The following is a 27,604-nucleotide window of genomic DNA, read 5'->3' as shown; positions in this document are numbered from 1 at the left end:
GTCAGTCAGGACAGGGTTCACTTCTGGTTCATAGGCCTCACAACTCTCCTTTCAGTAGAGGGAGACAAAGTTGTGCTGCACAGCCCATGTCCTGTGTTGAGACCTTTGGGCACTGTCACGGAGCAATGACATCATCAGTCCATGCTGGTACCTAGAGTCCCACCCCCACCACCAATTTGTGGCCCAAATGGTAGGATTAATTCATTGCCTAAACCCACCTGTGGAACTCTCAGCACATAAACAGAATTCTTCCATTGGGCATCACTCATCATCTATAACCTTCTCTATCCTTAGGATTTTCTCTCCCTTCCAGCCCAGCTATTAGTATTTTAAACTTGCCTAAATGTGGGGAAATGGCCATTCTTGCCTTTTGATGAGGGGCGGCCACCAAGTTTTGAACAGGAATTTTAAAGACCTTCAGGGCAACAAGCCTTACAAACCCATAAGGCAGGACAGGATTATTATAAAGCAGCTGGTTTAGCAGAAGCTAAGAGGCCATACGTTGTCCAAGGCCATTTCTGAATTGATTGCTGAGATGAGATTTGAACCAGGGACTTCCCAGGGTAGTAGTTCAGTCTTTTACCCACTCTGCTACAGTAGCTCCCATGTGTGGCGGGGCGGCCCTTCCATGAGGCAGGGTGAGGTGGTTGCCTCAGGCAAATGGAAGGATGCAAGGGGTAGCTAAGGCCAGGCCCCTGCCACCACGCACATCACCACACACTGCCACTACCCTTCCTTGCCTTGCTGGGGCATGCTGTTCATTGATGAGGGCATTGTGTCACCCTTTGCCTCAGTCAGCAAAATCTCTTCGACTTTCCCTAACAAGTGGGCACCATTTTTTGCAATAGGACACTTGGGCCAATCAGACTACAGTAATGGCTACAATCTGACCGACACCTTACTCCATAGAATACTTAGCATGTTGATTAATCCAGCCCTAAGCAAAAACCTTCCAAGTGTCATTGCCTGGCAAATGATTCTGCCAGCCAATGTATTGATTTAAATAAATTAAGGAGAAGTTGGACAACAAAAAGGGCAAGAAAATCCAATTCATGATTCAAGCCAATGCTCATGTGGCCTACCCCTTTCCCCTGCCAGCTACTTACCCAGCTCTGTGATGGGTCTTTGACGCTGATTTCTGCACATGGAGCAGCAAAGACCATTTCATCATTGTGGATTACTGAAGCGGATTCTCTCTTGCAAAGCTGCACATCCGAAGTGCTACAATAATCCATCAACAAAAGTCTATTTTTGTCCAGTAGAGAATCCCTGAAGGATGATCTCTCATAATGGGCTCCAGTACATTTCAAATGAATGTTTTGAAGGGCAGGGGGAAGAACAATCCCCCCACCCCCCAAAAAAGCTCAGTAAAAATTTGATGTTATCTGTTGAGCAGCAGATGAGGTGTGTGATGGGTACAGCAAGAAGACATGCAGAATGAAACAAAGCAACTCCAGGGAGTTATTCACACATGCCTTCATGCCGCAGGGTATCTGAAGATTGAATCTGCTTTGCAGCAGATTCGCAAGAAATTTAATTCAGGCGATTAGATGTACAGTTCCCATAGCAGTCCATCTATGCACTCCCGCACTCCCTACGCTCTTTCTCTTTTGTGCATTCTCAATTTTTGCTCTGGGTTTTTTCTCCAACCAATCACATAGGAGAGGAGAAGGTGGGAAGACCTTTTTCTTCTCTCCCCTTTTTTTTGGTTAGTTTGACAGCTGGGAATAGAAGAACGGCATGACAGGTTGCCAAGCACCCAGATCAAACAGAGCACTTATCCCAAACCTGCTGAATCTGACCCAAATCTTTGCTGATTTTTATAATGAACTTGCCTTTGTGAGTGACTGCCTTCATCACCTCATCCCCCCACCTGCAACCAGAGGCCGGCGTCTCTCCTGGTATCTCTCGGGCGAGGCAGGGGTGTTGCGGGGTGATGGTGTGGGCAGGAAGTGGGGAGAGTCTTGCCTGGCCGGGAGGGTATGCCTGGGACCCCCAGCAGCGAGGGAGGATGGTTCCAGAAGCTTCACTGCTTGGCACCCCCCTGCTGCTGCATCCCTGTGCTTCTTGCTTGGCACTGGGCGTGGGGAGTCAATCCCCACCGTAGTCCAGAGACCCAGACCCAGCCAGGGAGCAGATGGCGTGCAACCGCAGCCTGTCCGTTCACACTGCCTCCCACCCACCGCGTCAGCGGCAGGTCGTCTGCAGTTTGAGAGCAGCCTGCTAGAATGGAGGTGCTTTCTACACCAGAAGCGCAGGAGTTGGGATGCAGGCAGGCAACTTGCTGACCCTCCGAGGCAGGAGGAGGCTTTGGGGAGCATCAGCAGATACTCCAATCATACCCAACACAGCAGTCAAACCCCCCTTCATGGAGTTTTGGAAAATGCCAAAAAATGTCACTCCACACATCAAGGAAGAAGCCCTGCAGCATTCCTGAAAGTAATTCTTAACAGTAATTCGGGGGAAAGCAGAGTCGGGTGTGTACTGGTCCCTGTCAGCTCGCAGGGGCTTTGGGGTAAATCCTTCTGATATGTGGACTCACAGCCTTCATTCCAGAGGGGATGAAAGGTAAAAGCCATGTGTGTAAAACCTCCTGCCAAGGACCTTTCTCTCTGTTTCTGCTGGATGACGTTCCTGGTCCACTCTTTGTCCTTTTTCACAAAAACCCTGTTTGGAAGTTCTGCTCCCAGGCAGGCACAGGGCTCTTCTCGAACATATTCTGTTCTTGCTCCTCCCATGCTAGTTGCCTGCTTCCAAGTAAGAAAACGGTTTATTGCCAGAGCGATTCCCTGTATTGTTTTCAACATGCAAGTGCTTCCTCAAGAAAAATCACAATGAAAACATGAAAGTAACCTGAAGGCCACTACTTTTCCTAGGTATCATTTTAACATTTTATATGTGTACATATAAAAATGCAGAGTGACCAGTGTTAGCAAACAAGATACATTTGTTAGAAAGCCAGGACTGGTTGTGACTCCCTGCTGACAGCATGTTCTGTTGCAGACTTCCTGCCACTAGTCCATACAGCCACCATTGCTGTTTTGGCATCATGGTTGCTGTACCAACCATGCTGAACCTGCTACTCCATGTGCACTAGCATCCGTTAGCATGGGGCTGGCTGCTTGGATGAGTGTTTCACTGCCAGCATCTGGCCAGTCCAGAACACAGTCTGTATTTTCCACAATATGCTCTATCCAGAAGCACCCATAGACAGAGGGAATTGTCTGTCAGTAATCATGTCCATGTGGGAGCCTTGTCCATCTTCTTCTAGCACATTAATTTTTAGGTCATTTGTCACCCACTCAGCAAAGCACTCTTTTTCAGAGATTGTTCCACTGCTTTCCCAAATTGTTTCCTGGAAAGCTGTATCTCTTCCAGGATTTCCACATTAAATTTAGAATGCCTGGCTGCCATACAATGGGGGGGGGGGGACAAAACACTACCACACAATATTCTGGACAAAACAAAAACCAGAGATCTGATGGTGCTTCTGAGGCTAGCTGATTAATGACATTTTATTCAGGGATTAGACTGAATACTACTCTTCTGCCGTATCATCTTGGGAGCAGGGAGGTTGCAGTGAGAAGTAAATATATTGGTTTGTAATGACTTTAATTGTTCTCTGAATCACTTTCCCCCGTTGATTAGCAAGATGGAGGTTTGTATTGCCTTGGCAGTAATTGCTCAATCTGCTGTAATTGGTTGTTCCCAAACAACTGCCATCAGACTTGTGTGTATATATGTATAAGCACAATTAAACGTATATACAGTATATATGTATATATGTGTGTGTGTATATATGTGTGTGTGTGTGTGTGTGTGTACACACACACACACACACACACACACACACTGACTTTCCCACACCTCTTTGTTATAAGAGGGAAAAGGACAACAGTGCAGCAGACTAGTCACAATAAGAGCTGAAAGTGTGAATGATGTGATGAAAACACCCATCTTGGTCTACACAAAGGGTACTCTGGGAAGCGCCAATTGAAATAGGGAACTAGTCATAATATTCCTGGAAGCAAATCTTCCTTATATTCTTAGAAACACGTCTTGCAGATTTCAGTGAGTTTACTCCCAGGTAAGCATACTGATCTGTGAGCAGCTCCCTTAAATTCAGTGATACTCACTTCCAAGAATATTAAGGATAATATCCTTGGAAATCCCTGTCTTAATTTAAACTGCCCGAGAGGCCCTTTGTAGAGATGGAGTGTGTGCTTTTATCAGAAGGGAGAAGGGTTAGACCAGATGTACTGTTAAACAACTCAATATACATCCATATTTTTCTTAGTTAAAAGCACAGGGGGCCTAGAATCAGGCCCCCTAAATGCAAGGAGGGGGCATTCAGTCCTTTCCTTTTGCGCCATGGCCCCACAGAACAGTGCCCTTGAAGCTGCTAAAAGCCCTGTGAGGAAAACATGAATTAGTGCTGTTTTCATCAAGCATGAGGGGAAAGGGTTAAATACCCCTGCCCCGTGAACTGCGGCCCCAATCCTGATCAGACCTTCCAGCTTCAGTTTTCTTTAAGAATAAAACCTCAGGCATGAATGATGCATTTAGAGTCATGTCTATTCTGACCTTAAATCAACTGCAGACAATGTAATAACAACAACAGTAATGTGGTTCTTCTGAGCAGTTGCCTGGTAGGAAGTGCTATAGCAAGCCAGTCAACACTTCAGGGGAGAGCAGGGATCCAAAACTGGCCCAAGGGCCATGCACAGCAGCCAGCCATTCGGAAATTTGAACTAGTCTCAATGCACACTCATCCTAGAATGTGAACCAAGATCCTGCCTCCTGCCCTTTGCACACATGAGAGCATATCCTCTCTGGCAGATAACTCTCTCGAACATGCAGTGCTATGTTTTGGTGAATTCTTGGAAATCATGGGAAGGCTTCAGATATCCTTTCTGGTGGCTTGTCATGTGATGGAGCGGGGCGTGGCCTGGAGTCGCAAAAGTGACTAGGTCAGAAGCCCTATTTCGCATGCATAAGCTGTGTGTGTGTGTGTGGGTGAATGCTATCCCAGAGTCCCCTGCTGGGAAAGAGGGAGGTGTTTCCCTGTGACATTTGGCTTTGGCTATGGAGGGGAGGAGATTAAACCTCTCCCCTCCTGCTCCTTCTTGGCTCAGAGGGGAGGACAGGATCGGCCTCTTCATTGGCTCCTTCTAGTTATGAAACCAGCCTTGTGAGTTCCACATTTGCCCTGCAACCTTCCCAACTCCTGCAAGACTTCTAGATCTTGCAGGGAGGTCAAGGGCCTCCCCGTTGCCATGGCAATGATGATGCTCCACATCCTGAGCCTCCAGCAGGCAATCTGAGATCCAGGAACCCTAGCAACTAGAATTGTATATTCTCCCCCGTTTATCTCTGCCCCCATTCCATCTTACTGCTACTATGATGGATATTTATAAACTGCTTTTCAACAAAAGTTCCCAAAATGGTTTATACAGAGAAATAAAAATAAATAAAGATGGATCCCTGTCTCCAAAGGGCTCACAATTTCAAAAAGAAAAATAAGATAGACACCAGCAGCAGCCACTGGAGGGATGCTGTGCTGGGGCTGGAGAGGGCCAGTTGCTCTCCCGCTGCTCAGGAAAGAGAATCATCACTTTTTAAAGCTGCCTCTTTGCTCAGTTAGCATGGCAGTGAAGCTGCCACTGGCCACGGTGGCTGACAGTTGGACAGACAAGTGCAGTCCCTGCATGGGCTTCCTTGGGCTTCCTCATTGAACAGGGATGGCCTCCCATCTCTCACAACCTGCAGACGGCTAGGCGACAGTCCTGCAGCTCACAGCCAGGGCAGGACGCTGGGCCTTCTGCACACCGCCCTGAGCCTTTCTGGAAGGGCAGTATAGAAATGGAATAAAGAAGTAAAGTGAATCAATAATGAAGTTCAGTGACTCACAACTAATATCTGCATGTGTATAAACTGAAAGGGGCGGAAATTGCAAATAATGGTGTTGCATCTCTTGCATAAGCAAGATGGCTTTGTCATTCCAACAGCAAATGCATCACAACCAACACAGAAGTGTTTACTAATTAGCCGCCAGGCAGTACACATTTCCTGCCAAGAAGTTGTTAACAAAAGGTGATTTAACAAAATCGGATGCTGCTCTTGAAATTGCTTCGTAGTGCTGTTTCAACATTTACATACCAAGTCCATGCCTTGTCACAGCTGATTAGCCATACCATTATTTGCCTTAATTTGCTAATCAGTCTTGCTCTTGAACTGGGAAGATATGAATCAGGAGATCTGGGTAAACCTTAGAAAGAGTTTTCTAGTGTTTCCCAGTGTTTAACTGCCTGGGACACACTTCCTGTGTGCATTGTAATTGCTGGCCCACCACCATGCCAATGACAGCTGGGGGGAAGAAAGATAGCTCCTCGTCTTTCCAGGAGCTTCAGTTCTTCCACTAATCTGTGCAGTTGAAGCAGGAGAGGTTGGTTGAGGCAGGCCCACCTCTCCCCTTCGTCCCAGCTGAACTGGGAGGCACATGATGTGAATCCTGGCCAATGTAGGTACTGCCTTTGCATTACCAGGCTACTGAAAGAAGAGCTGTGTGGTGTTTGAACATGAGAACAGCGCTGCTGGCTCAAGCCCTGTTCCCCACAGGGGCCTACCAGATGCCTCTGGGAAGCCCAAAGGCAAGAGCATACCCACTCTCCTGCTGTTGTTTCCCTGTAACTGGTATTCAGAGGCATCTTGCCTCTGGGAAAAGGCACTACTAGGATTCAAATTCAGGACCTCCTGTTTATTGGACAGATTATTTGACCAGCTAAACCATGGTGCTTCCTAGAAACACCCAAAGGCAGTTTGGCTGGCCAAACGCATTCCAGGCATAGAGACCAAAGAGGGGGATGCTTTCCCATGAGGCTTCACAGACTGGGCTTCTACTCCAAATCTCCTTCAGAAGAGAGAAGGAGACCAGCCAAATTTACCCCGGAGTCCCTTCAAGATCCTTGGTCTTGCAAATTCTGGCTTATCTCAACGTATTTCCAGGTTTTTAAAATGCTGGTTTTAAGCTACTTTTTTCTGAAAACGCCAGAACAAACAGGGAGAGGCACTGACGTAGAATCATTAGCATGATAAGAGGGATGTTCTCTTTAGAAAGACAGTTATAGCTCTTTAGTAATCTCCCCTCTTCATCCTATTGGTTAGAAGGAAAACACAGAGGCATGCCATGTGAACCTGCATCAAAACAAAACCCAAGAGCAGAGGGGAGGGGCTGCTTCCCTCAGTGCCACAAGTGTGATTCAAAGTGGCTTCGCTCAGCATTTACACTGCAGCCTGAAGCCATGTGCGAATAACTCCCAGGTCTCATGGAAGGGACTCCTGAAGAGAATGAACACACACACACACACCCTAAAATAAGAGTGTTGTGCTTGGTCCCCAGAACCCTCAAACAACACATCTGGGGAGGAACCACTGAACCTATACAGGTGGCATTGGAGGTCAGAGAATAAGCATTGGGGAAGGGGGGGGGGAAGAGGCACAAGTCTTTGCAGCAGTCCTTGTATCCATAAGAAGCCTCATGGAGCGCTAGTTCTGGGGCCTGAGCTGCCACTTTAGATGGATCACCCGGGTGCACCGTTCCAACTGCTGCATCTTCTCTTGGACGCAGATCTGAAGGAACAGGGGACAGTCAATAATTGCTGATGAATAGCGTAGCAATGGAGGCAATCTGGTCTGTCCGGATGCCCAAAGGTATGGAGTTTTTGCTTGAGTGGATACATCCTCCCAGCAACCCATTTCCCCCATAGCATAACATTCAATCACTTGCCGTGGCAAGCTAAAAACATCCGCTGCCAGTGAGTGTGTGAAACAGGTGGGACAAGAACATCTAAACGGCAAGGATTACAGGAAGGCTCGCCACGGAGGGGAGGGCAGTCGGGGGCTGGAGTCATCCGACATATTTCCTGCCTGGATTCTCTCAGCAGAGCTTGGCACCACCTTGTGTGCCCTCTTCTCTGAGCTGGGTGTCACGTGGGGGCTGCATTCTGCAGCTGTATCCCTGGGACAAATGCTAGGAAGTCTTTAAGAATGTTTGAGCTGACCTTTCACTTGGCTCTGAACTGAAATGAACTTAGGTCTGGAACAACAATAATAACAAGATGGCCACGCTCTTGCATGGCTGTTGATCAGCTATACTATTTATTAGGCAAGCCGCTATACAATTATTGTGTCCTTTAATTAGGGGTGTGCATTTTGGAATTTTCTTATTTCGATTTGTATCCGAATCAAAACATCCCCGTTTTGTTTTGTACCCAAATTTTCTGAATCCGAATCAGCCCTGTTTTGTTTTGTAGCCAAATTTTCCGAAGCCAAATCCGAATCGATTTGGATTTTTAAAAAGGGTCCCAGGGCAAAAAGAGTGGGTGGTGGTGGTAGTGTCCAATGGGTGGAAGCTACCACAGAAATTTCAAATGAATTAGACAAAGGGCTGATTTTTTTGTGTGATTTTAAAAAAAGTTTACACATCTTTAAGAATTTTCCCATAGGGAATAATGGGGATTCCAGCAAATGTATCGCTTCAAATCAAGGGGAAAGGGATGACCCATAGCAGAGTGTGGTGGGTGGTAGTGCCCAATGGGGGCAAGGAAACTTCCAGAATTATTTCAAAGGAATTGGGCAAAGGGCTGATCTTTTGTGATTTGTTGAAGTTTACGTGTCTTTAAGATTTCTCCCATAGGGAATAATGGAGGTTTCAGCAGCCCCATAATTCCACTTGGGGGGGAGGGGTTGTGTAGTGCACATAGGGTGCCAACCACCCCCATACCCACAAGCCCTTGGGGTACTGGGTTTTGTTGTTTCTGAGGTGTTCATTGTAGATTCTCTGGTAGCATATGAGATTTTCAGTGAAAAACAAGAATCCACTCTCATATGCTACTAGAGAATCTACACTCAGAACACCACAGAAACAGCAGAACCCAGCACCCCATGGGTTAGCAACCCTTCCCCTGGCCAATGTGGGGTCAGTAAAGAGTGGGAAGAAGCAAAAGAGCCAGTGGGGAACAAGGAGGGAATTGTCAGCAGGTCAGCCCATGCTTTAGGTCACCGATCAGAAGGCTGGAAGGGTGGGAAATTCAAAGAGATGTCAAACACAAAATGGAGACTGACTCAGAGATCACCACAAAATGGAGGTCCGAAACAACAAAACGTTTTGTAGCCGAAACAGGGACGTTTTGTTTTGTATACAAAACTTTTGAATCTGGAAAATGGGTGTTTTGTTTTGTCTACAAAACACCCGAAACAGGCTGTTTTGGGTACAAAACGTTTTGTATCTGAAACGTTTCGCACATCCCTACCTTTAATTATTCTCACAATAAATCCTGCAAGGACCGCTATCTTGAATCACCCAGGGCTGCCCAGTTAGCTCAGTGACTGAAATGGGTCTTTAAACCACAATTTCCATTTCTAAATACCCCTTGGCATTCAGACCAGCTTCGTGCATATTAAAACAAAAACAAAAACCATTCCATGCGCACAACAGTCACTGATTCCTCCTTTTGAAGACTGCTCCTCCTGAAGATATGTCCCTGAGGGACATAATGGGTTGCATAGTGGGTTGCAGAAGGAAGGGGAAATTGGTGGGAAATTATCCCTCCCCCATTGCGCACGCAAAATGTTTTGTGGCACATGCAACATTGGTCTGGATGTCAACCCCGGTCTTTGTCAGACAGTTACTTGTTTAAAATGAGTAAGAAGCAATTGTGGCAGATGTGGTCAGTTGGATAGCAAGACAGATTTGGATCTGAAACACCTGCACTCAAATCCCACTGCTACCAGAGTCTCATTGTTTGGCTTTGGCTAGTCATTCTCTCAGCCTCAGTTCCACCCCTCTGTAAAATGGGTGTGGTCGTCACCTGCCTCATTAGACTGTAGTCAGGCTGAACTGAAAATTAAACATGCTGTATACATGGTTAGTAGTAGTAAAGGGAACTAGACATGCCAGGCGAAAATTAGACTGCTCATTTCAAGATACGTTCTCATGTATTTCTCACATTTGAAATCTAATGAAATACTTGCTTTGGCTAAAATTATGAATGTATTTTTAAGATGATTTCCAGGCATGTTGTTTATGCCCTCAGCTCTTGCCTGTGGGCTCCCTGAGGCTTCTGGTGGGCCACTGTGTGAAACGGGATGCCGGATTAGTTAGTCCTTGTGCCTGATCCAACAGGGCTGTTCTTATGCTAACAGAACATAAGAACAGCTCTGCTGGATTAGGCACAAGGCCCATCCAGTCCAGCATCCTCTTTCACACAGTGGCCCACCAGATGCCTCTGGGGAGCCCATAGGCAAGAGGTATGTGCATGCCCTCTCTCCTGCTGTTGCTCCCCTGCAACTGGTATTGAGAAGCATCGTGCCTCTGAGGCTGGAGATGGCCCACAGCTATCAGACTAGTAGCCATTGATAGACCTGTCCTCCATGAATCTGTCTAAGCCCCTTTTAAAGCCATCCAAGCTGGTGGCCATCACCACATCCCATGGTAAGGAATTCCATAGATTAATTATGCGCTGTGTGAAAAAGTACTTCCGCTTGCCGGTCCTAAATTTCCCAACCTTCAGTTTCATGAGGTGACCCCTGGTTCTAGTGTTGTGTGTGTGAGAGAGAACTTTCTCTCTGTCTACCCTCTCCACTCCATGCATAATTTTATACACTTTGATCATGTCTCTGCTTGGTCACCTCTTTTTCAAGGTAAAGAACCCAAGGAAGGTGCACCAGGCTCCTGATCATTTTGGTTGCCCTCATCTGCACCTTTTCCAGTTCTACAATATCCTTCTTAAGATATGGTGACCAAAGCTGTACGCAGTACTCCAGATGTGGCCACACCATAGATTTGTATAAGGGCATTATAATATTAGCATTTATTTTCAATCGCCCTCCTAATGATTCCTAGCATGGAATTAGCTTTTTTAACAGCTGCCGTGCACTGAGATGACATTTTCAAACGACCCCAAGATCTCTCTCCTGGTCAGTCACCAACAATGTTCATCACTTTACACTTGCTTACATTGAACTGCATTTGCCATTTTGTTTCCCAGTTGCCCTGTTTGGAGAGATCTTTTTGGAGTTCCTCACAATCCGTTGTGGATTTCACTACCCTAAATAGTTTAGTGTCATCTGCAAATTTGGCCACTTTGCTGGCCTCTCCAGCTTCTAGATTGTTTATGAACAAACTAAAGCGCACTGGACTCATTGCTGATCCCTGGGGGACTCCACTTCCTACCTACCTCCACTGTGAAAACTTTCCGTTTATTCCTACTCTCTGTTTCCTGTCCTTCAACCAGTTACCAATCCACATATGAACCTGTCCCCTTTTTCCTGACCCCTTATTCCATGACTGCACATGTTCCGATGTGCAGACAAATTAGGACTGAGAATCAAGCCACTCCAGGTTTGATTAGATCCTCATCTGCTGAAAAATCAGGGAAAGAGATTCCACTCCTCCCCAGGAAATCTGTTTCACTGCTCAGCTGTTTTTATACCTACAGTGTTTCTTTGTTAGAACACTTTCGCCTTATTGTTTCCTATGCTTCCTTCAGTTGCCCTAGGAAAAGGGTCCCCCTCCCCACTTCCTCTCTCTTTATGGCAGCCTTTCAACTGTATGAAAAATTTGGCCATGTTCTGTCCCTTCCCCACCCTTTTTTTTTTTATCCTGGGTTGACATGAAATGTCCAACCCATGTGAAGAAAGAGCAAGACCCAGGCACAAGTTCAACAGGGCTGCTTAGTGAGGTTTACAAGATTCATGGTGGCCCACAATCAGAATGCAGATTGAACTATTCATGACACTAGAATCCATGTAGCTCTCCAATGCACAATAACAAGAAAATGTGAGATGGAGGTCCAGTGGGTGGAAGGGGGAGGGATGGTCTTGTGATATTATTCTCCAGCCAAGCTCTCGCCTTCCCCTCTATTGCCATTGACCCACGCTTTTCTCTGCGGTTGTTCTTGGCTCCCCAATCCCAGATGTCATGATTTCTGAGGGGGCTGACCATGTGGGGAACCAGTGATAATCAGGGAGTGGCCAGTGTGCTTGGCAAATGAGAGTCCTATAAGCTGCAAGTTATGGACTGAGGTTGCTCCCCTTGATAATTATCTAACAGAAGCCTAACAAGACCACCTGGTGCATTTAGAGCTCACATTTTATAAATTTATTGTGAGAATATGGATGTTCGATATATACCTGTATAATGCCCACCAAATGGTTGGAATGTGTGTGGATATGTGGCCCTAAAGATTAGTTGTGGGTGCTGATTACCTCAGTATGTTCACTTTTATTCTTGACCCTTGACCCTTTCCTTCCAGGGTTCTTAAGCATGTCACTTTTAGACCCTTGGTAGCTAGGCATGCAAATAGATATGAGAGGAAGATGGGCATTGGTGTAACAGTTGCTGGTGTCACATAGGCACTGTTGGCTTCTTTAAGCAGTGGTAATCAATTAGGCAGTCATCTGAACTGTCTGACAGTATCTCTTCCACATGGGAAAAGAAGTTCTGATCAGGCAGCAAAGACAAAGAAATAAGCAGACTTGCAGGGTGGTGAGACATTATTATATATGAACATTGAAACAAAACTATGATGGCTACCCAATCATAGAATATTCAAAACCTTACCTTTGCTTTTCTCCCATAAAAGCCATATAAAACCATCTTTAAAAAGCCAAACCCTGTCATATTTCCAGAGCGATAGTTGCAGTATCTGTAGGTTATGGCAATTCTATCTTGAACTCACATTTTCAATATAAGCAACATAAACATTATTATAAAATGTGCAGAAGTTAAAAAATTAAGTCAGTTCCTATGTGGTGTTCCAGCAGGATGTGATTATGGGTGTGACACACATAGGAAGACAGAGAAACAAGTTGGAAAGAAGCTTGTGCCGGAGAAGCATTGGGGTGTGTGTGTCGGGGGGGGGGGAGCTCTCTGTGGAAAGTGCTGACTTTCAGTTTTGCCTGGGCTATGTGGGGCAGTCAGCATAGATTTCAAAAGCTGTTTGATAATTTTAAAAATATCTTCCCAGGTCACATTTAATCAAGTCTGCAGCAACAAGCCCGTACTGTTGAGGTTTCCCCTATAAATAACATTTGACAGGGACAAACGCAATACCTTCAGATCAACAGCAGAGTAGTTAGTCAACATATCTCCACCTATGGACTGGCTCCAGCACCATAAACAGTCGCCAACTCCTGCAGGGCTTCGCTGCCTAATCCTTGGAATAGACACCTAATGCCGTGCAAATCTATGTCAGGAGGACGGAAGCACCTGTGATATATTTTTGAGATTTCTGTATAGAGCTGCTGTGTTACTCCAAAAGAAAGAGAATATGGATGTGGCAATATTACTCCCAAAGAAAGAGGGAATCCTTTCTTTGGCTGTGTTCCTCCCAGAGAGTGAATTCTTCTGGAAAAAGTTCTGCGTGACTCAATAAATAAGGAAACTTGCAATCTTGATGATTTATTGGTTTTATTCATTTTGAGATCCACATTCCAGTATTTTTTGCAATGCAGTTCAAGATTGCTAAAAGCTAAAAACAAGATTAAAACCAAACCCTTCCCATTTAAAAAAACAACATAACAAATAAAACAACCAAGCATTAACTAATAAAAACAGTTATCCATTTTTATCCTCAAGGATAAAATTGTAAAGCACGTAGAAAAACAGGCCCTGCTGGGAGTGAACCAGCATGGCTTCCACAAAGGTAAATCTTGCCTCACCAATCTTTTGGACTTCTTTGAGAGTGTCAACAAGTGTGCGGATCAAGGTGACCCAGTTGACATAGTATACCTGGACTTCCAGAAAGCTTTTGACAAAGTTCCTCTTCAAAGACTCCTGAAGAAACTTAGCAGTAATGGGATAAGGGGACAAGTACATGTGTGGATTGCTAACTGATTGAAAGACAGGAAACAGAGAGTAGGTATAAATGGAGAGTTTTCACAATGGAGCGAAGTAAGAAGTGGCGTCCCCTAGGGATCTGTACTGGGACCGGTGCTTTTTAATTTATTCATAAATGATCTAGAAGCAGGGGTAAGCAGCGAGGTGGCCAAATTTGCAGATGATACCAAACTCTGCCGGGTAGTGAAATCCAAAACTGATTGTGAGGAGCTCCAAAAGGATCTCTCCAGACTGAGGGAGTGGGTGACAAAGTGGCAAATGCGGTTCACTGTTAGCAAGTGTAAGGTGATGCACATTGGGATAAAACCCCCAACTTCAAGTATATGCTGATGGGATCTGAGCTGTCGGTGACTGACCAGGAGAGGGATCTTGGGGTCGTGGTGTACAGCTCATTGAAAATGTCGACTCAATGTGCAGCAGCTGTGAAAAAGGACAATTCCATGCTAGGGATCATTAGGAAGGGGATTGAAAATAAAACGGCTAACATTATAATGCCCTTATACAAAGCTATGGTGTGACCACACTTGGAGTACTGCGTACAATTCTGGTCCCCACATCTAAAAAAGGACATTGTAGAACTGGAAAAGGTACAGAAGAGGGCACCCAAGATGATCAGGGGCCTAGAGCACCTTTCTTATGAGGCAAGACTACAAAACCTGGGGCTTTTAGTTTAGAAAAAAGACGACTGTGGGGAGACATGATAGAGGTCTATAAAATCATGCATGGTGTGGAGAAAGTGGAGAGAGAGAAATACTTTTCCCTCTCACACAACACTAGAACCAGGGGTCACTCCATGAAATTGATTGCCATGAGCTCTAGGACCAACAAACGATAGTACTTTTTCACACAACGCGTGATCCACTTGTGGAACTCTCTGCCACAGGATGTGGTGACAGCCAACAACCTGGATGGCTTTAAAAGTGGTTTGGATGACTTCATGGAGGAGAGGTCTATCAATGGCTACCAGTCGGAGGGCTATGGGCCACCTCCAGCCTCAAGGGCAGGATGCCTCTGAGTACCAGTTGCAGGAGAGTAATGGCAGGAGAGAGGGCATGCCCTCAACTCCTGCCTATGGCTTCCATTTGCATCCCGTGGGCCACTGTGCGAAACAGGATGCTGGACTAGATGGGCCTTGGGCCTGATCCGGCAGGGCTGTTCTTATGTTCTTAAAAGGAGGGGGGACAGAAGGCAGTCAGAGGAGAACAGGACAGACTGCCTATTGCTTGAAAGATCATCATGAAGATGCCAAGAGAACATGCTAGGGATGGGAGTTCCATAATTTGGGCCCCACCACTGAGAAGATCCTCTCTCTGATAGCTACTCCTAAGTTTAGCTGGCAGAAGCACCCAGAAAATAGCCTCTGACAAAGATCTATGCAGAATATTAGTTAGAATATTGGTGGCAGCGGCGGGGGCGATGTGGGGCATGCCAGTGTGTGGGGGGGGGGACAGTGGCGGTGGTTGGGGCGGCCGGGGGTGCAGATGATCTTCGCCCAGCCCAGCTAGTATGAATGGATGTTCATGGCTGTGCCTGCCACATTTAGTCTGGCCTGAAAGCAGTTATGAAAAGACACTGTTCATCTCTATTACTCCCAAGACTCCACACTCCTGTATCAAAAGGAAGCAGTTCACCCTCATATGAAAGATCACCTGTCCTATTTTGTATTAGAGGAAGCAAGTGAACAAAATGGTGTGCTAAGGAGAGGTTTGCACACATTTATTCAGATGAATCTATCTGAGATCTGCCACCAGCAAGGCAGGACAGATATTAATTCTCAGATTTCATCACTAGACATCTAGAGAGATGCTAGTGAGGAAGAAATAGGACCAGCTTTCTCTTCATACACTGGTCATCTGGGATTCTTTTTGCAATGACTGATGATGCATTCAGACAATAATTTTTCTTCCAATATGCTTTGACTTCTGCAGTGGGGGTGCTGTGTGGAACTAGGCTATGTGTGGGCAGGTTTGGACAATACTGCCCATGGGATTAGGAAGCTGATGCTCCAGGAGCATACCTGTTGAGACATCTTCCATGGACCTCCAACACCCTACCTCCCAGCTCATTCTTTTTTCATGTGAGGGTGGGAGTAGAGTGGCCATCTAGATGAACAGTCCATCCTCAAATTATAAAGAAGCATTCCAGGAGGCCATGGAAGATGTCCCAATGGGTGCACTTTCAAGCATCCTCTTCCTCATCCCCCAGGCAGGGACAGAATCATCTGAACCAGACCTCTAAGGACATAATTCACAACATGGACAGCTTTCCCCAGTCAGTGCTTGCAAGACAAGCTTTTTCCACTTGTCCAATTATTGATTGAAATCATCTGTGCATTGGATTCTTTTGGAGACCCTAGTACTGCTCTGCTTATTCCTGCTATTTGACTGTGGCAGAAGTCAGCATGCGTTGGGGGGGGGCAGGGGGCGGAATCTATGAGCCAGTTTACAAAACCATTTGAAGGCACTGGGAATGTCTCATGAGCTCATGAAGGTTGAGTGCTACTTTTAGTGACAGGAGTTGTGAAACGGCTTCACAAAGAGCACATTTGCAACTCAGTTGACATTTGCCGTTGGGCCAGTTCAGACGCATGCCACCTAGCTAATGTAGCAAGGTCAGGGACATGCTGAGAGCACACGAGCCCTGATGTCCCAGGGGGATGTTCCAATGCTCTCTTGGGGCATCCCTTAATCACCCAGGGTTTTGGAGTGTGTGTAGAGGTGTCATTCAGATGAATGCCCCCCTCAAGTGATTAAGGGATGCCCCAAGAGCATGTCGGGACCGGATGACCTTCTGTGATGTCAGGGTGGGCACACTCTCAGCATGTTCCCAACCTTATTGTGTGTGCCAAGTGACGCACATTTGAACTGACCGATAGAGAACACACAGCCCACTTTTTGCACCTTTGCAAATGTGATTTAAGTTGCATGTTGCATCAGGCTGGAGCAATCCATTTGCTATGAACATTATTCAGCCCACATTCATCCACAACCCACATTCGCAAGTGGATCTTCCCCAGGTTGTCAGTATCTTCCCTGACTGTACTATTTTCACCCTGTGTGTATTCTTTTTCTCCCCTCACCTTTTGGCTCATTTTGACCAGTAATTTCCAATTCCATTCGATCTGCACAGATTTCAGTTATTTGCCAGATAGCAACCCTTCTCGGTTATGACCACGTGGGCGCTATGAAATCTCTCAGGACCCTGAGGGCCTTGAGGCCCCTCCGAGCCTTGTCCCGATTTGAGAGCATAAGGGTAAGGGTTGTCTTTCAGTGTCTATGGAGTGTGTGCACCAGAAATAACAAGCACCTTTTCTCTTTTCCTTACAGGCCATCCAGCCTTTCCTTAAGGTGACACATGGTGGTCTCATTTCCTAAACAAGAAGAGCCAAATCGGTCTATCTATATAGTCCTTTAGAGAAGGGACTACCATAGTAAAAACAGATCCAATGTCAATTTAAAACCAAAACAAAACATGGAATTCAGTTGGCATTGGCAACATTCTAAAAAAAGGGTCATAATAAATGGCTGGGTCCTACAAGCAATTCCTCTTAAGAGCTCAAAATTACAGTGTTCGCATAATTTAATAACGGGAGATGTGCCCACGTCTCTGCTGTTTCTCTTCAGTTACCAAAAAAATCAGCCAAAAGGAAGCACCCAGGCTTGTGCTGCATGGAGATACTACATATATCAGAGTCTCCAGTTTGTTTCCTGCCAGCTTTTGATGCCGGTCCGTGCTCCATGTGGTCACCTCGAGGAAAGTAGACAACAGCTAAGATGGGGATCCCAGCCAAGTCAAGTGGTCACATTAGCATCTGTGGATTTCTACATCTCATGGTTTCAACTTCCATTGGAAACCTATGGTTTGATATGTCCTGAAATGCTCTGAAACATATTTATAATATGTGGATTCTACTTTTTTCCCTTGGATTAGGTTAATACAATTTCCCCCCCATTCAAGCTCTTTCTTCATCTGTTGAGTAACAAGGTTTATCTTTACAGGTGGGGGAAAAAACCAGAGAAGAGAAGCTGAATGGTAGGATTTGTGCTAATAGTTTGGACTTCTCCATTTTGTGTCTCCATTCAGGTCTCATTAGTAAGCCTCATAGCTAGCACACTTGGATACTCCGAAATGGGTCCCATTAAATCCCTTAGGACCCTCAGAGCTCTGAGACCCTTAAGAGCACTGTCACGATTTGAAGGGATGAGGGTAAGATTCCATTTTTAAAAAACCCACAAGACCCATCATTGAAGCCCATCTGTCCATGAACATCCAACAGCATGTTGTGAGAGCCATTGTTCATTCCTTTGTTATTTTTTATTTTGTTTTCATTCTAAGCTGTAAACAAAGTGATTGCCATTGCCATTGCCATTATGTTGCAAAGAAACCCAAAACCCTCTCCACCCACCCACCCACCCCCTCTTCCTCTGGCAAAATCATCTGGCTTGCTTGTAGAGGTAGCTTCAGCTTTGATTGACCTCCTGGTGGATTCCGTCCTGAGTGAATGCTGCTCCACGTCTTGTCCTGCAGTGGTTTGCAAACAGATTTCAGGTGGAGGCAACATCTGGCTGACAAATTAGGCCTCTGTTATGAGGCGCTTCAGACAAACCAAGTTGCCTCCCTGACTTTGAATTGGTTTGCAGTCAGGTAGTCAGGGCGGGGTCATATTTTGTACATCCCTCAAGGCTTCTGCCTGAGGGTGAGGAGAGAAGGGCCATATTAGACCAAGCCCTGTGCTGAAGTATAATTCAGCATGGAGCCTATTTCATGTATTAAAGGTTCACATGGAAAGACAAGGCACGGTCTTATGAGGCAGGAGAGCTCCTTCTCTTTGGCAGTGAGGAGATGGGGCTCTCCGCATATAGACCTGACTCTACATCCTGTCAGGAAGCAGGATTACATCCTCCCACCGTGTGTGATGATGCCAGGACTATCAGACAGGGCCACACATTCACTGTAATACAGTTTAGAAATGGTTTTGTTTGGGCACAATCATGCTTGACTGTATGCATTTAAACCTTACAAAGTTATGTCTAATGCAGGAGTTTTCAGTGTTGGGTCCCCAGACTACAACTCCCATCAGCCCCAACCACGATGTCCTATCACGAAGAAGCAGGGAATTCCCATTCAAATACAAATATTTTAGCTTGCCTTTGGCAAGCCCCTTTTGAGGAGGGAGTACCAAGCACGGGCACCTTTTAAGTTGGTTTCCAGGCTTTCTGGGGCCATCTCTGCATTTGGGCCTAGAATTTCTCAGGGTTGAAACAGAAGTAAATGGGGAGGTTCCCAGTCATTCAGCTCTCATGCACAGGTTCCTCCCCCAGTTCTTTCCTGTGCTTCAACCTCTCGCCAAAGCTAACCAGGGTTCAAGAAAACTCCAGGGCACAGTGGCCTAAAAACTATAGGCTAGTTCACACAAGCAACCATTCGGGTAGGATAAGCATCCTACCCAGGTTTGGAAGCTGTGCACACCCCCATTTTGTGATCGTTTGTAAACAGAAAGCAAGGTAGGATGAAGTGGAAGTTCTCATGTGATGTAGGGGCTCCTGCTGGGTGGGAGGGCTCCGTCTTACCCAGCAGCTACACCCAGCTTTTTAATGCAGTGGGAAGCAAAGCCCTCCTACCCAGCGCGAGCCTCACAGACTATCATTTCCCCCACTTCCTACCTTGCTTTTTACTTGCACACGATTGCAAAACAAAAGCACACACAACTCCCAAACCTGGATAGGAAGCTTCTCCTACCCTAGTGCTGCTCATGTGAACTAGCCTCATGATCCGCCCCCCACCCTTCACCTCCTCTTAAAAGCTGCAGCTGTATTTCAGAAATGCAGATATTTCCTTTGGATGAGTCTGGTAGGAAAGCCAGGATTAGCTGTGCTTGTTGCATCATCCCACGTCTAGCTGACCCCCTCTCATTTCACTGCACACACGGCTCATCTCTGCATGGAGAGCTTATGCATGTTTGCACTTGAATCATTTTCATGCCAAAGTGTGGAGCAATCGGCTTTCCTGGCCCCTTGGTGACTACTAGCTCCTTGTTCATTCCCATTCTTTGCTTGTGACATCCTGTGGTCTGGGACAGACATTTGCGTGTGCTCACACAATGTGTTCCGAGTCCTGCCTTCAGCTGGGAAACTGATGATCTTCTGCTCCCTTCCCATTCTGTGGGTCTGTGTTTGTGGCATTTCAGGCTACCCTCTATTTTTAAAGACAGCGCTAAATGCATATAAATAGAGGTGACACAAACATTTCTGTAAAGCTCAAATTTGCAAACAAAAGTGCAGATTTCCAGTGGCCAAAATGTTTGTCAAGTGGAGGGGAAAGAACAAAAATAAGAAAATAAGCGTTTGCAATAAACAAATATGGCTCTCCTTCTCTCTCTGTTTCTTTAACCATGCTCACAAATATGCCAAATTAGTGTTGATGTTTTGTAACAATCATGCTAGGGTTTGGAAGGGAGTTTGTGTTTGCAGCTGTGGCATGTTTTTCTGTGAGGGGTGCTTTGCAATTTGGAGATGTATTCACAAATATGCTTATTACAGTCTCACCTATTTGTGAACATGGTATTTGTATGTGTCTGTGCAGGGAAAACCCTTCTGTATTTTTCTTTCTGCATGATTGTGCCATATTTGCATATATCATTTTCTGTTTGATTGCAGTACATTTGGACCAACCTGGCTTGTAAAATGTCATATATTTTTCTCAGGAGGAAACAAAAAAGGTAGCAATAGTGGTAAAAACATAGCCAAAGCAATGCTTTTTAAAAAGTGCATCTCTTCTTTCTCAAGATGGAACCAAGTCAGCTGACAAGGGTGGATGTGACTAATTTCAGCCCCGGTGACTTCAGTGGGTCTTAGGCCAACTAACTGGCTGGACTGAGGGAGTCCCATCTAATCATTTCACAGTGCTAATTAAAATGAGCCACACAGCAGGCTTGGCTAAACAGAAAAGGTTTTCAGCATTTCCTGAAACACTGTCCAGTTGACTCTGATGGGTGAGAACATAAGAAGAGCCCCACTGGATCAGGCCCAAGGCCTATCTAGTCCCGCATCCTGTTTCCCACAGTGGCCCACCAGGTGCCTCTGAGAAGCCCCCAGGCCAGAGATGAAGGCAGGCCCCCTCTCCTGCTGTGGCTCCCCTGTAACTGGTATTCAGAGGCATCCTGCCTCTGAGTCTGGAAGCAGCCTATAGCCATCAAGACTAGTAGCCACTGATAAAGGTCAATCCAAGAAGAGCCCCGTGGCTTTATTCTGCTTTATATTGCGACGTGGGTGGATGGTGCCTGGAATACTACTTCAGATGGTATTCTTAGTGGGTGGGATAGGAAAAGGGGCCCTTTAGAACAACCGAACTAGATAATGCCCATTGAATGCTTGGTTCTTCTGATGTAAATAGCATACCCAGGGTGTCAATCCAGATAAAGATCAATGATCATAGTTGACAGGGAGGTGGATTTATCCCTTTGCCTTCACCATGGTCCTGATACAGATTAGTCCTCCACAGCTCCTATGTATCCCAGGGGGAAAGCTTCCTCTTGGTGCTCCTCCAGAGCAAATAGCTGCAGCGGGGAGACAGTGTGGATTGGGACCATGTTGGGGGCTGAAGGTTAAAGCTCCTTCCATGGTCTGGATACAGGCCATACCCCCAACATGTCCTATTTGAGTTAGAGACATTGGCCGAGACCCCAGTGATGCAAGATGCATATCATTTATTTTGGCCCTTTGAGATTCAGGGTCCAGAATGCAGGACTCATGTCAAGGGTCAACATTCTTGCTCACTCAAACCCGTTATCTTTATCCAGAGCAGAGCAAATAAAGAGGCTACTCTCTATCACTCCATGAGGCGGTTCCCATGACCAGTGGGAACCGCCAGATGGGGTTACGTGAGGAGAGCAGGCTTAGCCCGCTCTCCCCGCAGACGAGTGCCCACAGAGCACTGGGCAGCCGGATCAGCCGCCACACGACTGCCAACTCCGGCAGGGGCTGCAGGGATTGGAGACTGCACGGTCCCCCGAAGTTCCAGCCTGCCCTCTGCGAGTGCTCAGGGCATGCTGGGGAGACCCCCCAAGCTGGGAGGCTGCCTTTTAACCTCCTGGTTGGGGGTCTACTCATGAGTTGCCATGACAACACATGATCCGAAAGCCCGGGTTAGCGGAGCGCTCGCTCCGCTAACCTGGGCTTAGGGGAGGGTAACTTTAGCGGGTTACCCGTTTTGGTGAGACCAGGCTCGTCAGTGAGCTTGGTGGTTCTCACACGCGGGCGAAATCGGGCTAAGGCTGTCTGCTGGTGGTCCAATCAACTTCAGCTCAGCACACTGATTCTAAATCAGTTGTATGTATCTCTGGCCCCCAAAGCTATGCAATATAGCCACCTTAAAAGGTGACACCCCAAGAGTGGAAGTCACTTCAAAAGAACAGCTAAATTCTAACTGAAGTTGTGATATTAAAAAATGCTCTTGTAATCCAGAAGAGCGGGAGGTCTACATCCAAATATTTGACTCCTTCTCCCAGATCAATGTGTGACCTTTGGCATTCCTCACCTCTGCAGCTCCTGGCCATATATGAAGCTGCCATCTTGAATCAGACCCTTTGTCCATCTAGCTCAGGACTGTCTACACTGACAGGCCCTTCCCGGTTCCAGACAGGGGTCATCCCCAGCCCTACCTGGAGATGCCAAAGACTGGACTTTCTGCATTCCAAGCAGGATCTCTGCCCCTGAGCTCTATGCTCTTTCCTCTGACCTTCTCTTCTTCCCCTTGTTCCTCTAGATCATTCCCATGCACCAGCATCCTCCTGTCCTAGAACTCTCTGATTCTCCCAGCCTGCTGCCTTCTCGGGGTCTTCCCTCCTCTTTCCCTGGGCCCCTGCTTTTTCCACCTTCCTTTCCCTAGGCCCACTTGCCTGTCTGGGCCTCCTCTTTGATTTAGCCTATAAGCAACTATATTCAGTCATTCAGCAGACCTGGTTGTGAGCAGGTCAAGACACAGAAGCCACCCCAAATTCCTAAGAACAATTAATTCGTTCTGTGCAGACGTAGTGACATCACTCAATGCCAAATTTGCCAACTATAGTTCAACCTCCAGGTCTTTGTTTTGTCTGCCGAACTCCCAAGCTTTTCATGCCAGAATAATGAGATTTATAGTTTTCTTGTGCAACCCCCTTCCCCCCCACTTAAAGTCCACATTAAAGTCTACAAATTAAAAATAGCTTGTATGGCCTAATATTATTATCCATTTGTACCTATAGAAGCATCACATTCTCTCATTCAGATGAGCTGAATTGGTGCACAGTAGTTCAGGTTGTTCATGGTCCATGCATTTGAATGGATGCGACTGTTTTTAAATATGTTTATACCAGCCACAGTCCTCCCCAGTCTGCATGTAAAGAACTGCGCGCTGTGCATCTGAGGAATTAAACAAAACCTTCCTAGACAGATAAAACCCTCACCAGGTTACTCAGAGTAGACCACTAGAGTACTCTTGTACTGCTCCTCTTCATTTCACTGGTAACATGGCAGGAGAGTCCCTGATGGGACATGCCAGTTATAATTCCAGTGTTCTCTCATGGAAAATGGAAGATAACTTGTGATTTGAACTCAGGGCTTCCATTTTTAAACTCAACCGTTTCACCACCAAGGCCAACCAATTGGTTCTATTTCTGGTCCCACGGAGTTCACTTAGAACTCCTCTGACTGGCTGTTTTCCTTCCTTTCCCAGTGATCTTCCAAAATGACTGCATTTACTTGTCGATGAAAGCAAGGGATAATTACAAATACATGCCCCAGGAAAATCAACTTATTTTTAGTAGGTTTAGCCACACTTAACCATGACTCAGGGACAGTAAAGCTTAGCATTATTACCAGCTGATGATATGCTCTAAAATGTACACGAGGAATCAACCCCCATAAGAGATGTCTTAAGTAGTTTTAATGCTAAGGTACAAATACATCAAGCAGGAAGATGATAATAGCTTGTGGGTTTATCCTGGGGGGCCACATTATGAGACAAATAGCCTAGTTTTCAAATGAATACTTGGCTAAACCTCTTTGAAGTTAATGGGGCTTGTGCTGCAGAAATAATATGAGAATCAGAGCTGAGTGTAGAGGGAAGGACACTTTGAGCTATGAGACAAATGAGTGTTACGTCACACAGTGCTCCTGCCGCTTGGTGGTTGTTCCCTGTCCTTGATCTCTGCTAAGAGAGCACCTCCTAGACAATGGCGGCTTACCGCATAGGAAGCATAGGCAGCTGCCTACGGCAGCAAATCTGGGGAGTGGCATCTTGGAGGGAAACTTTATAATCCCCCCCCCCTTTTCTTATAAATGCCGCTTTATTAATGCCACTGTGTAGCCCGCCTCCTAAGCCATCACAGGAGGTGAGGTCGGGCACTGGAGGACAGCGGCGAAAGAGGTCTGTGTGCAGAGGCCTGAAATCGCCCACACTGTCTCATTGGCGAGTAAGCCGGGCTTGAGGGAGGACCTCTTCCGCCCCCATCCTCCAGTGCCCGACCTCACTTCCTGTGATGGTTGAGGAGGTGGGCGGAGCCTCCACTGCTACACAGCGGCATTGTTCAAAGTAAAAGACAGAAATAAGTTTCCCTCCCCCACAAACCCCCTTACACTCGTCCCTAGGGCGGCAAATCTTTGGCTGTCTATGGGCTGCCAAAAGATTAATCCGCCCCTGCACCTAGGTGGTTGCTTGGGTCTTTTGCCCCCTGCAGTTTTTTGTTTTAACTCTGACAAAGGGCCTCCATCAGCCACCGTTCTACCTGACTGCATCTAGGGGAGAGGTGGAGGGCTGGCCCATGCACTAAGTGGGCCTAGGCAATCACCTAGGGTGCCAAATCTTGGGGGAGGGGGCATAAATGTGGGCACCACCGTGGATAGCCATGGCAACTGGGGAAGGGGGCATTGAGGAAGAAGATTATGCCACTGAAAATCAGTAAAATGTCCCACCACTGTGGCTCCGCCTCGCGCACCACTGCCCCGCCCCATGTTCCCTGGCAGCAGGCCCCACCCCCACCATTCAGCTGGCTGGTGCGCATGCCAGTTGAGGGACCAGCCCAGTAAAAATCTTTGCCGACTGACCCCTCAAATGGCTGCCACGCATGTGCGTCAGCCAGCTGAGCAGAGGGGGCAAAGTGCGTAGAAGGGGGGGCGGACTCCATGTGGAACTGGGCAGCCGTGTGGGGCATCACTGACAGAGGACAGGACACCTTACTAATTTTTCAGGATATAGACTGCTACACACACACACACACACACACACACACACACACACACACACACACACGTGCCAGCCGCCAAGTATGACTTTGCCCCCACACACATCTAGGGCACCCAAAGCCTTCATGGCCCAGCCTTGTTTCTCCCTTCCCTGCCCTCTCTTTGCCTCTTAAAAATCCATTCATGAACTGTGTGCCACGTTGCCTCACCCACCAGAGCAGAATCGCCGACAGCAGCTGCTGCTTCCGTGCAGGGAGCATACGCCATGTGGGCTTAGCTCTGGACCCGGTGGCTTGCTTGCCCGGTAGAGAACATCGTGAGAGAATAAATCCGCTATCCCTTACCTTGGTACAGTGGGAGGGGACCTGCCGTTTTAAATGTGGAAACTTTTAAATGGAACTAAAAGAAAGAAAAAGCCCTTTTGTGGGTTGCGGGAGGCGAGGATTCCCATACCTCCGTTATCTTTCTGGGCTCCCAAGAAATTAGCTTTGTTAGGCTTTTCTTGTGGCCTCCCCGTTAAATCACGTGAATAGCCTCTCATTTCTCTAAACACTCAGCTGCTGCTGGCGTGGATGCAGCTCAGATCCACCGGCATCAAAGGGAATCCTGCCGGTGTGCAAATGCATCCGGAGAACATTAGGCCATTAATAATTCATGGGGAGAGGTGTTAGATGTTTTGCTCCATGTTTTCGCGTGTCTTGTCTTGTTACCTGCGTGAGTTTTCTGAAGAGCTGGGAGGGGAAAGTGGGGGGGGGGGTTTGCACAGCCTGGTTTATCCTTTGCATTTTTCTTCACTCGCATGATTGCATCCTGACCCCGTGCATGTTTGCTCTTCTGCACTGCCGTGCTCCTCATTTCCAGAACCATCCCTTTGAACATCTCTTCTGTCTTGGAAAAGTAGTCTTCTTGCCATTCTTCCAGGCTGGCACAGATGGATGTTGTACCAAAACACCGCTCTGCCCTTGTGCAGTAGCTCAGCCAGCATATGCAGCTCCCCTTTCCCTGGGCACATCCTCACTGGACTGTACCACATTTGTGCTACGCATCCCCAGGTGTGCTCTGTAGTCAGGGCTAGATGTGGTGTCAGCACCGCTTGTTGCATTCTGGAGCAGCCAATGGCCATGTCGTCCCTGACTCAATAGGAATCCTTTGTCCCCAAATTATGCCTCCTGTTTCATTCAAAGAATGGGGGTACAACCCTGTATTGCAGAATCTATTGTAACAGTAAAGGTAAAGTTGTGCCATCGAGTTGGTGTAGACTCCTGGCAACCACAGAGCCATGTGGTTTTCTTTGGTAGAATACAGGAGGGGTTTACCATTGTCATCTCCCATGCAGTATGAGACGATGCCTTTCAGCATCTTCCTATATCAACCGCTGCCCAATAGAGGTGTTTCCCATAGTCTGGGAAACATACCAGTGGGGATTCAAACCAGCAACCTCTTGTTCCCTAGGCAAGTTACTTCCCCACTGCACCATTAGGTGGCTCAGAAGCTATTGTACAATACACCAAATTACAACACTGGAAACAGAGGATACAAAACTGACCATGGAAGGACGTTCATGGTAGAAACTTAACAAATTACAGCAAATGAATGCCCTGTCCTTTCTCTCTAAAATATGAAATTTTGAAACCGCTTCATAATTATATGTTTTTTTCAATGTACCAGAGCAAATTGCCTCCCATTTATGTGTAAAGTCCTTTGATCCTGCTTCTTCTTCTTCTTTTCTTTTCTTCCTTACAGAAGCCACAACATTAATGGTGAAATGAACGTTGTATTGTTGGCTTGTCAAAAAGTTGGACGCTAGCCCTTTAGACAACATGAAATGACATTTTGCATAATCTGATTCACAGCTGAATCAAAATGATATTCTTTGAGATCAATACCACTTTGTCTGTTTCAGAAAGGGAAGCAGAAGGAGAGGAATGTTAGGACAGGCATCTGAAAAGCAGATATTAAGCTCAAAGGCATGAACTGACCAGGGGGCAAATTCACAAAGTTGCCATCGTACAGAGCAGAACAATTTTTGAGTTCTTCTGCTTTGGTCTGACCAAAGGCCTGACAGTGTCTGTGATAATGCCAGGTTTAAAGAAGACTTTAAAAGCCTCTAATACAGGGGTTCTCAAACTTGGGTCCCCAGATCATGTTGGACTACAACTCCCCTCATCCCCTGTGGCCATTGTGATGGGGATGAGGGGAGTTGTAGTCCAAAAACATCTGGGGACCCAAGTTTGAGAAACCGTACTCTAATGTGTTTAGGTGAGAACAACAGAGCAAATTTTTGTCATGACTAAGCACTATTGAAATCAATAGAACTTAATGTTACTTGCAACAATCCTGCTCTACTGCTTAATCGTGACCGACTTTTGCTGGATTGTGCCCCATGCCTTTAATGTAATGCAGTGCATGCATGAAAAACCCTTTGTACCGTATATGGTGGTTCAAAATGTTTAGTGATGTGTCCGTCATTTGATTGTCATATTTC

At 46.5% G+C, this 27,604-nt stretch overlaps 1 protein-coding gene across 12 annotated transcripts in view; it reads left to right on the top strand.

Annotated features, from left to right (window-relative positions):
• LOC128329198 (sodium channel protein type 5 subunit alpha-like) overlaps positions 1–27,604 on the top strand; it is a 371,320-nt gene that overhangs the window by 322,534 nt on the left and 21,182 nt on the right. For 6 of the 12 annotated variants that reach the window (XM_053259890.1, XM_053259889.1, XM_053259895.1 and 3 more), the window contains 2 exons: positions 17,030–17,152; positions 17,984–18,106. The exons of 1 other annotated variant lie outside the window; for it this stretch is intronic. In XM_053259890.1, coding sequence (XP_053115865.1) covers positions 17,030–17,152; positions 17,984–18,106 — 246 coding nt within the window. Of the gene's footprint in view, positions 1–13,028; positions 13,758–17,029; positions 17,153–17,226; positions 17,922–17,983; positions 18,107–20,685; positions 25,300–27,604 lie in introns of those variants that run through there. 5 more of the 12 variants (XM_053259897.1, XM_053259893.1, XM_053259894.1 and 2 more) reach the window with 5 other exon arrangements.

Source organism: Hemicordylus capensis, chromosome 6, assembly GCF_027244095.1.
Source record: "Hemicordylus capensis ecotype Gifberg chromosome 6, rHemCap1.1.pri, whole genome shotgun sequence".
Classification (NCBI taxonomy): Eukaryota; Metazoa; Chordata; class Lepidosauria; order Squamata; family Cordylidae; genus Hemicordylus; species Hemicordylus capensis.
This window is presented reverse-complemented; position numbering and strand designations above follow the sequence as displayed.